This window comes from Sorex araneus, chromosome 5 (assembly GCF_027595985.1).
Source record: "Sorex araneus isolate mSorAra2 chromosome 5, mSorAra2.pri, whole genome shotgun sequence".
NCBI lineage: Eukaryota > Metazoa > Chordata > Mammalia > Eulipotyphla > Soricidae > Sorex > Sorex araneus.
In genome coordinates this window covers 179,919,912-179,932,821 of record NC_073306.1, presented here as the reverse complement: position 1 = coordinate 179,932,821, position 12,910 = coordinate 179,919,912, and the positions used below count along the sequence as shown (strand labels likewise).

The following is a 12,910-nucleotide window of genomic DNA, read 5'->3' as shown; positions in this document are numbered from 1 at the left end:
CACCTTTCACTTTAATACTATAAGTAATGTGCCTGTGAATGATGACTACTTGCTTCATTGCTATATTGCAGTAGAATGGGATTTAATTCCATGTAGTATGATTGCAAATTTGAATATAGGAACAAGTATCTTTTAGCAGCACAAATGAATTCAGTTTCTGGTATTACATAAGTAGCACACTATTGAAAAAAATCACTCTTCCATGCAGTCGGGCAACTGGGCAATTGATGACTATGTGTCTCAGAATCTAAATGCCCTTCAAAAATATGGGAGAATTGACCTTGCAAAAAACCAAAATGGAAAAGGTACACAATAAATTTCATTCTCTGCGTTCATGCTTGCCAGGCTCTCCGAGAGGGGTGGAGGAATCGAACCTGGGTCGGCTGCGTGCAAGGCAAACACCCTACCTGCTATGCTAGAGCCTGGCAAGCTATCAAAAGTATCTCGCCTGCACGCAGAGCCTGGAAAACTCCCCTGGCGTACTCGATATGTCAAAAAGTAACAAGTCTCACAATGGAGACGTTACCGGTGCCTGCTAGAGCAAATAGATGAACAACGGGATGACAGTGACAGTGATAGGGCATTCATGCAGTCAGATAAACAGGAGAGTCATGGTCAGGCTATTCAAATAGAAGATGGGAAGAAAGAGTAAGAGGAATCTGGGAAACGTGACCTTCAGGAGCTGAAGCTGTTTGGGAGTATTTAAAGGGCAAAAATACAATAATGTGTATCATTCATACATACACATTATGTATGGAGCAGGACCTTGCACACAGCTGACCTTGGATCTCTGGCACTATATATGGTCCCTTGAGTACAGTACTTTTTTTTTTGGGGGGGGGGTCACACCCTTCGATACTCAGGGGTTACTCCTGGCTCTGCAACTCAGGAATGACTTCTGGCGGTGCTCAGGGAATCATATGGGATGCCAGGGATCGAACCAGGTTGGCTGTGTGCAAGGCAAACGCCCTCTCCACTGTGCTATGGCCCCGGCCCCAGAGAACAGTACTTCATCGACGCAGAGCCAAGCATGAACCATGCAGGAGAGTGCTGGTTTTTTGTTCGTTTTTTTTTTTTTTTTTGTCAAACTGAATGTTAGGAATATGCATTGATTCAGTTGTTTCCTTGAGTATTGAAAATTTTCTGAAGACCAAGACGAAATGGGGGTTGAGGAGTGAAAATAGGAAAATAAGCCTTCAGTCCTGGAATTAGGTGGTTCTGGAATGTGAGCCCTGGACTGAGGAGGGAAAACACTGAGGTTGGAACTGAGAATGAGCTCAGAGCTCATACTCCCCTGGGAAGTCTATGGGTAGTGCTATTCTCAAGTCCTGCTAACTCCATAGGAATTTAATCAAAGTGGGTCAAAAGCTAGCTAGTTAATGCGAAGCTCTGAAGTCTACGTAATGAATGAGGAGCGCTTCGAGGGTTTTTCACTGAGGTAGATTAATGAGGGAAACAACATTACAGCTAAAAGAACCCCTTGGCTTAGCATAGGGTCGACCAAAACTAAAAACCAAAAGGCAGTGGCAGGAAAACAGTCATTCTCATGAATGACATCTAGTGATTGGGACGACAGTGGTGCCTTTAGAACCCAAGGGGATTCTTTGTTAATAAACCCATGGGCTAAATCAAGTGGTAAATTGTGTACATACTGCAATTATTAAGGCTGGAGCGATAGCACAGCGGGTAGGGCATTTGCCTTGCATGCAGCTGACCTGGGTTCGATTCCTCCGTCCCTGTCAGAGAGCCCGGAAAGCTACCAAGAGTATCCCACCGGCACGGCATAGCCTGGCAAGCTACCCATGGTGTTATTTGATATGACAAAAACAGTAACAAGTCTCACAATGGAGATGTTACTGGTGCCCGCTCAAGCAAATCGATGAACAACGGAATAACAGTGCTACAGTGCTACTGCAATTATTTACACAATTGTAGTACATTTTTGCTTGCCTGGGTCCACCCCAGTGGTGCTGGAGGCTCAGCCTTGCAGTTCTGGGGCAGGCGTGTGCTCCAGCCCTTGGAACTCCCTTCCCCAGCCTCTGTTGTTACTTGCTTCTACTTCAGCTCAAAGTCTTATTTAGTTTCCTTTTAAAGTTCCCTTTTTTTGTGTGTCTCTGTTTAGCTATTGAGATTTATAGGTTGGGAGGGGGGTGGCGAAGCAGGGCCACACTCAGCTGTGCTCACAAGCCCTTCCTGGCTCTGTGCTCTGGAGACCAGAGGAGTTTCTGGGGATCACATTAGGGTCATGTGCATGCAAGGCACACACTTTATCTCCTATACTACTTCTCTGACCCTATAAATCCTATTTGTAAAGGATTCAAGAATGTTCGGTAAAGGCAAACCACAACACCCAAAAGGAGAGAGGGAGCAAAAGGGGATGTCCTGCCACAGAGGCGGGGTGGGGTGGAGGGGACGGGGTGGGGGTGGTGGGAGGGATGCTGGGGACCATTGGTGGTGGAAAATGGGCACTGGTGGAGGGATGGGTACTCAACCATTGTATGACTGTAATGCACGCATGAAAGTTTGTAAGCCTGTAACTGTACCTCACGGTGATTCACTAATTAAAAAAAAAAAAAATGGAGCTGGAGCAGTAGCACAGCGGGTAAGGCATTTGCCTTGCACATGGCTGACCCGATTTCAATTCCCAGCATCCCATATGGTCCCCTGAGCACCGCCAGGGATGATTCCTGAGTGCAGAGCCAGGCAGGACTGAACCCTGTGCATCTCTGGGTGTGACCCAAAAAGCGGAAAAAAAAAAAGTTTGGTAAAGGGACCGGAGAGATGGTACAGGGGTCAAAGAACTTGCTTTGCATGTGCCTCAACCACAGTTAGATCCCCGGCACTACGTAGGGTCCCCTAAGCACTGTCAGGGGCTATGAGTAGCAGGAGCCCCCATACCTCCTGGGGTGGTGAACCCCTTCATTCCCCCCCTTTAAAAAGAAGTCTTTGGTACGACAGATAACATCTCTACATATCGTATCCTCATGTCTCTGAGGCAAAGTGTTCTAAGACACGTATTATTTATGTTGCATGTATCAATGATTTTAAAATGATTTGATGCCATAAAGACAAAGTGTGTGGTTCTGCTAGTCTTGGAGTTAAAAATAGGTCAATGGTCTCTTTGGGGAAATGGACCTTTCCCCCTACAGTTGCAGAAGTGGTTTAGTGTGGCTGAATGATTGCCGTTCCTGTAATAAAGTACGTAGCTGATTCCAATGCTCTAGATAAGTGCTAGACTTTGCTCAGTGCTGATGACGGGGAGGGAGAGGAGAAATCCTAATCTTAGTGGCCTCCAAAGCAGACAGCAGGCTGAATGAAACTGGAAGGGAAACAAACACGAAGGTGAGGCCCAAATGTGTTTTCTAGAAATAATCAGGGGGTGGTTCTTAAAAATGTGACAGAAATATAATTTTATACTATGCTAGCTATGGGCTGGAGTGATAGCACATGCATGAGCTGACCGGGGTTCGATTCCCCCATCTCTCTCGGAGAGCCCGGCAAGCTACCGAGAGTATCCCGCCCACACGGCAGAGCCTGGCAATCTACCCATGGCGTATTTGGTATGCCAAAAACAGTAACAAGTCTCACAATGGAGATGTTACTGGTACCCGCTTGAGCAAATCGATGAGCAACGGGATGACAGTGGTACAGTGATACAGTGATGCTAACTATATTTAAATCTCTCAATCTCTAAGAAATTAATCATTCACAAATTGGGAATCAGGATAACTTCTCCACATCTTGAAAAATTAAATTTTGTTCCTTGTATTTACAGTAAGTTTTTTTTTAATAGGTTCATTTTCCTTCTCCAGGCATTATGAAAAACCTGTGTGTCAGAGTCATTATCACGATGATAGGTGTAACTTTTACCGGGACAATGACAATCCCATCAAGAAAAAGCAGTATTTCCCGCAATTCTGAGTGCCAGTGGAATGGATATCCTCTGACAAACTGTTCTTTTACTGGAAAGCATGATATACCTGTGAACGTATCGCAGAAGGCAAACTCCGTGGATGTAAGTTCCAATTTCTCCAGGGTTCTCTTACAATCTCCCATGGAGAAGAAAGAACAGAATATAAAACGTGTGGTACTCAGGAACAATCCCGGTCTTAAAATCACCTTATCCTCCCTGGTCCATTTACATGCTTTGGAAATACTAAACCTCAGCGACAATGCTCTGCAGTCTGTGGACTTGGATTTACCCTCAGGTGTGACGCGTCACGGAAGCAGCTTGAGACGTGGATTTCCATTTCTAAAGGTACTAATTCTTCAGAGAAATAAGCTCAGTGACATTCCCAAGGGTAAGTATGATTTTAAAAGTTGGACTAGACTGAGAAACTGTGAGCAGGGAGGGAGCTACTGTTTTATGTCAATGTGAAAATTCCGTGTGTTTTCCATCTTAAGGTAACAGTTCTAAGTAACGTCATTGGCTTCTAATATATATAAACTCTAAAGAGAGTTTCTTCGTGGAATTTAGTTGACGCAATTCAACCTGTCACTACTATGATTTACAATCATAATTATATATATATATATTTATTGAGAGATACTAGGAAGTATTTAAAAGCTTAATATTGATCCGTGGTTTTAAATGACCTGCTCTGATTATTATACATTTGTTACTAAATATAGAAAAGCACTGGAAATTGCTGGAAGCAATGCTTTTGATATGTGAAACAATTCAAATTAAATATGTTACTATATTTAATTTTTATTTTCTTAGAATAAAGTTGCCCTAGAGTTGTCCTTAGAATATACTTGTTATCTAGTCTATTTCTAGACTATAAATATATTCATATTATTAAAGTGTTAATTTTATTATCAAGTCAAAATCATAATTCCTCATCCTATTTTCTAAAAGGATATTCCACTAGTCTACTATAATAAATTCTTACCCATTCTGACATTTAATAATCTATATGTTGGATTCCCTTAAATAATCTACTTATATTTCTTGGGGGTACTTTTGAGGGGGGTCACACTCAGCAGTGTTTTGGGTACCAAATTCAACCTGAACCAGCTATAGGCAGTGAATTAACAACTATACTATCTCTCTGGCTTCCAGTGTTTTATTTATTTAATTTTTATTAGTATTCCTTTGGTTTCTGGGGATAGTCACATCTATCTGATCAAGTTTTACTCCTGGATATGTGCTCAGGAATCAGTCCTGGTGGTGCTCAGGGGACCATATGTGATGCCAGGAATCAAACCTGAGTCAGCTACACTCCTGGCAAGCGTCTTAAATCTTATCTCTCTGGCCCTGGCTAATGCTGTTTTCTTTAGAAAATGTATCACATTCATAATCCAGAGATTCATTTGCCCTTTTTTATATTCACAAGTGCTAGATAATTCCCTTCCCTTGTTTGGTTTTAGTGCTGATCCCTATTTGCTAAGTACTAACTGTATGTCAGACACTGCTACAAAAAATATAACGATACTGTCATTTTTTCCCTAATCCACATCATATATGTTTTCCTTACTTTTCCATTCCTTCATTTTATGTTTTAATTTTTTACTCTTTTTCTCTTTTTCCAGCTTCTAGTCTTGTTTTAAGCATCATTTTGACAAAAATAGGCTGGCAAGGGAAGAAATGACTATTCCAATCACCATACCATTATAGGAGACACAAATAGCATATTATTCTATAATTTTTAAAAGGAGTATTATTTTAGAACATCAGGAATTAGATATGTAAGAGATAAAATAAAACTATATCATGCAATATATGATCTTCAAGCTTATTCTTTTAGGGGTGTTACATCTGGCAGTGCTCAGGGCTTACTCCTGGCTCTGTCTTTATCACTCACTCCTGGGAGGGCTCAGGGAACCATATTCAGTGCCAGGAATTGACCTGGGGTTGGCCACAAACAAGACAAATACCATACCCCCTGTACTATCTCTCTAGCTCCCAATTCAAGCTTACTCTTTATGACCATATAATTTTCTTTCAAAACTGATTGTTCTATAATTCTTATATTTTCACTTATTTGAGCAACTTTGTATGATTTTAAGCAGTCATTTCATAAGTAATATTTTGTTGGTTTGGGTTTGGAGGCCAAGAGTGATCCCTGAGCACTTCTGGCTCTATGTTCAGGGGTCACTTCCTGGCTCTGTATTCAAGGGACCCTATATGGTTCCAGAGACTGAACCAAGGTCAGCTGAATGCAAGGCAAAAGTGCTGTTATCTCTGTACTATCTCTCATACCCCATAAATAACGAGTGTATGTATGAATGGTTCACACACATACATAGATTATAAGTGGTTTCATCAAGCCACATCATTTCCATTTTGCTTACCATAACTATTTAATGAACACCATTATAGCTACACTCATGATAAAACTAATTTGGCAGGTGTAGATATCCATGCATAAACTCAATCATACTAGAGATAAAATCGATTTTCAATAACAACAAAGTTTCTGATTCTGAGCCCTTACTTCATCAGGATAAGTTGAAAGTGTGGGTATACAGATACCTTTACTTACTATCGGTCTTTCGTGGTCTTTTCTTCACTTTTTCCACTGCCTTCTTCCAGATTCTAATACTATTTTTATTGGTTTTAGAGCCACACTCAGCAGTACTCAGGAGTTATTCCTAGCTCTGCACTCAGGGATCACTTCTGGCAGGGCTCAGGGGACCATATAAGGTGCCAGGGCTCAAACCCAGGTCAACTGCACACAAAGCAAGCACCCTATCTGCCGTACTATCCCTCTGGCCCCAGATTCTAATACTCTTAAGACTCCAGAATCTACTGTGCACCCCGTCTCCCGAACCGACTTTGTAACTGCGCACGTCCTTCAGGTACCAGGACCATCCCTCCGCCACGCCCTCCCGTCCCCCCCTCAACAGGAAGACACTGGGGGCGTGGCCTGTGTCTTAGTGGGCGTGGTCTCAAAGTGGGCGTGGCCTACTTTTGGAGCGGCCAACGCTAACGTGGCCGCAGTTATTCTTTGCTACCTCAGCTCAATCGGTACTGTGTATTTCTTTGAAAATTCACTTTTGCGATCTCAAACAGTTACGCAAAATAGCCATTGGCTTAGGCTGACACTATAAAAGCTATCAGTGAATAAGGGAAGTTTAGCACAATCGGAGCCCCTTCTTCCCACAAAAAGGAAGAGGAATAAATAACTACAAGGTTCCAACTCTATACTTCCGTGACAATATGAAGAAGCAGCGAAAATCCCCTCCGCGAAGAGAGGGGGAAGAAAAGATACCAGAAACCTCAACAGGGGCTTCTCACATCTACGACCTCTCAGATAAACAATTCAGAGAGGAAATCTGGAGGAGAGTCGACCTACTCCAGCAAATATGGAACAGACATCCAATAAATTAAGGGAGGAGATGAATGAAGCGCTGGAACGGTCTACCAAGAAAATCCAGGAAGAAATGAGAACAGAAATGAGAGCAGAAATTTCAAACCTTCGAACAGAAGTCTCACAAATAAAGGAATCGGTAGATGAAATAAAAATCTCACTAGATGCCCTCAACAGTAGAATGACTACAGCCAAAGACAGAATCAGTGATCTGGAAGATGAGCTGCAGAAAGCTTATAGACAACAATAAATCATGGCCAAAGACCTCAAAATGGCTATAGAGCGAATCAGAGCCCTGGGGGATGACTTCAAGAGGAACAACATAAAAATCATTGGAGTACCAGAACCGCAGGGAAGTAACCCCAATGAAAAAAAACACAGTCAAAGATATCATTGCTAAGAAATTTCCAGAGCTGGAGAAGGCAGGCATCCAGATACAAGGAGTCCGAAGAGTACCAGCAAAAAGAGACCCGAATAAAAAGACCCCAAGGCATATCATAGTCAGAATGATGGATACCATGGATAGAGACACAATTCTGCAAGCAGCAAGGTCAGGGAAGGAAATCACATACAAAGGAGCACCCCTCAGATTTATAGCCGATCTGTCAGAAGAAACCCTCTGAGCCCGAAGACAATGGTGGGACATAGTGAAAAAACTCAACGAAATTAATGCCTCACCAAGAATACTTTATCCGGCTAAACTCTCACTCAAACTCGAAGGAACCATACACTATTTCTCGGATAGACAACAGCTCAGGAACTTCATAGACTCAAAACCAATCTTGAAAGAAGGTCTAAAGGGGCTACTGTAAGACAAGGAGGAGCCCCATAAGAACAACAAATCCCACAGAAAGATGACACAAAACCACATCACAATAATCTCTCTCAATGTCAATGGCCTAAATGTACCTATCAAGAGACACAGAGTGGCTAAATGGATCCGGAAATTAAACCCAACATTCTGTTGCCTGCAAGAAACACACCTGAACAAACAGAGTAAACATAGACTCAAAGTCCAAGGATGGAAAACAATCCTGCAAGCAAACAACCCCCTTAAAAAAGCTGGAGTGGCCATCCTGGTATCCGACAACATAGATTTCAGGATGAAAAAGATCAAAAGGGACAGCGAAGCTCATTTTCTGTTTATCAAGGGATATGTACAACAGGAAGAAATCACACTCTTAAACGTATACGCTCCTAACGAACGACCGGTTAAATATTTAAAACAACTCCTAACAGACTTCAAAGAGGACATCACTAACAGCACAATTGTAGTCGGAGACTTCAATACGGCCTTATCACCTCTAGATAGATCGACAAGAACAAAACTCAACAAGGAAACACTGACTCTGAAAGAAGAAATGGAAGAGAGAGGCCTAATAGACCTATACAGGGCCTTACACCCCAAAAAGAAAGAATACACATTCTTTTCCAGTGCACACGGAACATTTTCTAAAATAGACCATGTACTGGGCCCCAGAACATACCTCAATAGAATCGGAAAAATAGAAATTGTATCAACCATCTTTTCAGACCACGATGCGCTGAAGATAGAAGCTAACCACTCACAAATACGGAAAATCAAATCAAACACCTGGAAATTAAACAATTCAATGTTGAACAATGAGTGGGTCAGGAAGGAAATCAAGGAAGAAATCAAAAGATACTCAGAAACAAATGAGAATGAAGACACGAGCTACCAAAACCTATGGGACGCAGCTAAAGCCGTGTTAAGGGGAAAATTTATAGCTCTCCAAGCATTCATCAGGAAGGAAGAAAGGACCCACATAGATAGCTTGACTTCACGACTCAAGACCTTAGAAAAGGACCAGAAAAAGGAACCCAAACCAGACCGAAGGAAAGAAATAATAAAAATTAGAGCAGAAATTAATGACATCGAAACCAAAAAAACAATCCGAAAGATCAATGAAACAAAGAGTTGGTTCTTTGAGAAAATAAATAAGATTGATAAACCGCTAGCAAGACTCACAAAGAAAGAAAGAGAGAAAACTCTAATAAATCGAATCAGAAATGAAAAGGGGGACATCATAACAGAAACCAGTGAGATTCAAAAGATCATTAGAGACTACTTTGAAGGTCTTTACGCCACAAAAAAAGGAGAACCTAAAAGAAATGGATGGATTCCTTGATTCCTACAATCTCCCAACACTGAAGAAAGAAGACCTGGAATACCTGAATAGACCCATCAATGTTAAGGAAATTGAAACTGTAATCAAAAACCTCCAAAAACAAAAGCCCAGGCCCAGATGGTTTCACTGGCGAATTCTTCCAAACATTTAAAGAAGACCTATTGCCTGTTTTCCTCAAACTTTTCCAGGAAATTGAAAAAACAGGAACTCTCCCAAACAGTTTCTATGAAGCACATATCTCCCTAATACCAAAAGCAAACAAAGACACCACTAAGAAAGAAAATTACAGACCAATTTCCCTGATGAACACCGATGCGAAAATCCTCAACAAAATACTAGCAAATAGGATCCAACAACTCATCAAAAAGATCATACATCACGACCAAGTGGGATTCATCCCAGGGATGCAAGGATGGTTTAACATTCGGAAATCAATCAACATAATCCAGCATATCAACAAAAGTAAAGATAAAAACCATATGATCATATCAATAGATGCAGAGAAAGCATTTGACAAGATCCAACATCCTTTCATGATGAAAACCCTCGCCAAAATGGGGTTTGGAGGAACTTTCCTCAAGATAGTCGAAGCCATCTATCACAAGCCTACGGCAAGCATTATCCTCAACGGGGAAAAACTAAGGGCCTTTCCTCTGAGATCGGGTACAAGACAAGGATGCCCACTCTCACCACTCCTCGTCAATATAGTACTGGAAATACTTGCGATAGCTATTAGACAAGAAAAAGAGATTAAGGGCATTCAGATAGGAAAGGAAGAAATCAAACTCTCACTATTCGCAGACGACATGATACTATATCTAGAGAAGCCTAAAGCCTCTACTAAGAAACTCTTAGAAACAATAGACTTATACAGTAAAGTTGCAGGCTACAAAATCAATACCCCAAAATCCATGGCCTTCATATATGCAAACAATGAGGCAGAGGAAAGGGACATGAAAAAAGCAATCCCATTCACAATCGTGCCCCAGAAAATCAAGTACCTCGGAATCAGCTTAACCAAGGAAGTAAAAGACCTTTACAAAGAAAACTACAAAACCCTACTCCATGAAATCAAAGAGGACATGAGAAAATGGAAACATATACCCTGCTCGTGGATAGGGAGAATCAATGTTGTCAAAATGGCAATACTCCCTAAAGCATTATACAGATTCAACGCGATCCCTATAAGTATACCCATGACATTCTTCAAAGAAATGGATCAAGCAATCCTAAAATTCATATGGAATAACAAACATCCAAGGATAGCTAAAACAATTCTTGGGAAAAAGACAATGGGAGGCATCACCCTCCCCAACCTCAAACTTTACTACAAAGCAGTAACAATTAAAACAGCATGGTACTGGAACAAAGGCAGAGCTGTAGACCAATGGAACAGGGTGGAATATCCCTACACACAACCTCAAATGTATGATCATCTAATCTTTGATAAGGGAGCAAGAGATATGAAGTGGAGCAAGGAAAGCCTCTTTAACAAATGGTGCTGGCACAACTGGACAACCACATGCAAAAAAAATGGGTTTAGACCTTGACCTGACACCATGCACAAAAGTCAGATCAAAACGGATTAAAGACCTCAACATTAGACCACAAACCATAAGGTACATTGAAGACAAGGTCGGCAAAACCCTCCACGATATTGAAGATAAAGGTATCTTCAAAGGTGACACAGAACTAAGCAATCTAGTAAAAACAGAGATCAACAAATGGGACTACATTAAACTAAAAAGCTTCTGCACCGCAAAAGATACAGTGACCAGAATCCAAAGACTATCCACAGAATGGGAAAGGATATTTACACAATACCCATCAGATAAGGGGTCGATATCAATGGTATATAAAGCACTGGTTGAACTCTACAAGAAGAAAACATCCAACCCCATCAAAAAATGGGGCGAAGAAATGAACAGAAACTACCAAGGAAGAAATACGAATGGCCAAAAGGCACATGAAAAAGTGCTCTACATCACTAATCATCAGAGAGATGCAGATCAAAACAACCATGAGATACCACCTCACACCATAGAGACTAGCACACATCCAAAAGAACAAAAGCAACCGCTGTTGGAGAGGATGTGGGGAGAAAGGGACCCTTCTTCACTGCTGGTGGGAATGCCGACTGGTTCAGCCCTTCTGGAAAACAATTTGGATGATTCTCAAAAAATTAGATATTGAATTCCCATTTGACCCAGCAATACCACTGCTGGGAATATATCCCAGAGAGGCAAAAAAATATAATCGAAACGACATCTGCACATGTATGTTCATCGCAGCACTGTTTACAATATCCAGAATCTGGAAAAAACCCGAATGCCCCAGAACGGATGACTGGTTGAGGAAACTTTGGTACATCTATACAATGGAATACTATGCAGCTGTTAGAAAAAAGGAGGTCAAGAATTTTGTAGTTAAGTGGATGGGCATGAAAAGTTTCATGCTGAGTGAAATGAGTCAGAAAGAGAGAGACAGACATAGAAAGATTGCACTCATCTATGGTATATAGAATAACAGAGTGGGAGACTAACACCCAAGAACTGTAGAAATAAGTACCAGGATGTTGACTCCATGGCTTCGAGGCTGGCCTCACGTTCTGGGGAAAGGGCAACTCAGAGAAGCGATCGCCAACTATATTGTAGTCGAAGGCCATGTGGGGGAAGGGAGTTGCGGGCTGAATGAGGGCTAGAGTCTGAGCACAGCGGCCACTCAACACCCTTATTGCGGGCCGTAGAAGCTAAATAGAGAGAGAGAACAGAAGGGAATGCCCTGCCACAGTGGCAGGATGGGGTTGGGGGGGAGATGGGATTGGGGAGGGTGGGAGGGACGCTGGGTTTACGGGTGGTGGAGAATGGGCACTGGTGAAGGGATGGGTTCCTGAACTTTGTATGAGGGAAGCATAAGCACAAAAGTGTATAAATCTGTAACTGTACCCTCACGGTGATTCACTAATTAAAAATAAATAAATTTTAAAAAAAATAAATAAATAAAACTAATATCAATGAGTATTGATAATAAAAATCCACTCTACTAATTTAAAAAAAAAAAGACTCCAGAATCTTAATACTCTAAAAAAGCGTGTGTGTGGGCTAGAGCGATAGCACAGCGGGTAGGATGTTTGCACTGCATGCAGCCACCCGAGTTCGATTCCCAGCATCCCATATGGTCCCCCAAGCACCCCCAGGAGTAATTCCTGAGTGCAGAGCCAGGAGGAACCCCTGAGCATCACCAGGTGTGACCCAAAAGCAAAAAAAAAAAGTGTGCATATGTGTGAGTGTATATGTGTATATTGCATGCATGCATGTGTGTGTACATGTGTGTGTGTATGTGTGTGTGTTCTTCCCTTACCCCTGCTAACCAGAGTACTTATTTCAGTTTTCCCATCTTGGAAGATACTGTTTCTTTTGTCCAAATTATTTGTCAGACCTATAA

At 41.7% G+C, this 12,910-nt stretch overlaps 1 protein-coding gene across 1 annotated transcript in view; it reads left to right on the top strand.

The window, feature by feature from the left end:
• The first annotated feature begins 3,817 nt into the window (after window positions 1–3,817).
• Window positions 3,818–12,910, top strand: part of LRRC66 (leucine rich repeat containing 66) — a 30,223-nt gene continuing 21,130 nt past the window's right edge. The window contains exon 1 of the mRNA XM_055139991.1: window positions 3,818–4,301. Coding sequence (XP_054995966.1) covers window positions 3,818–4,301 — 484 coding nt within the window. The remainder of the gene's footprint in view (window positions 4,302–12,910) is intronic.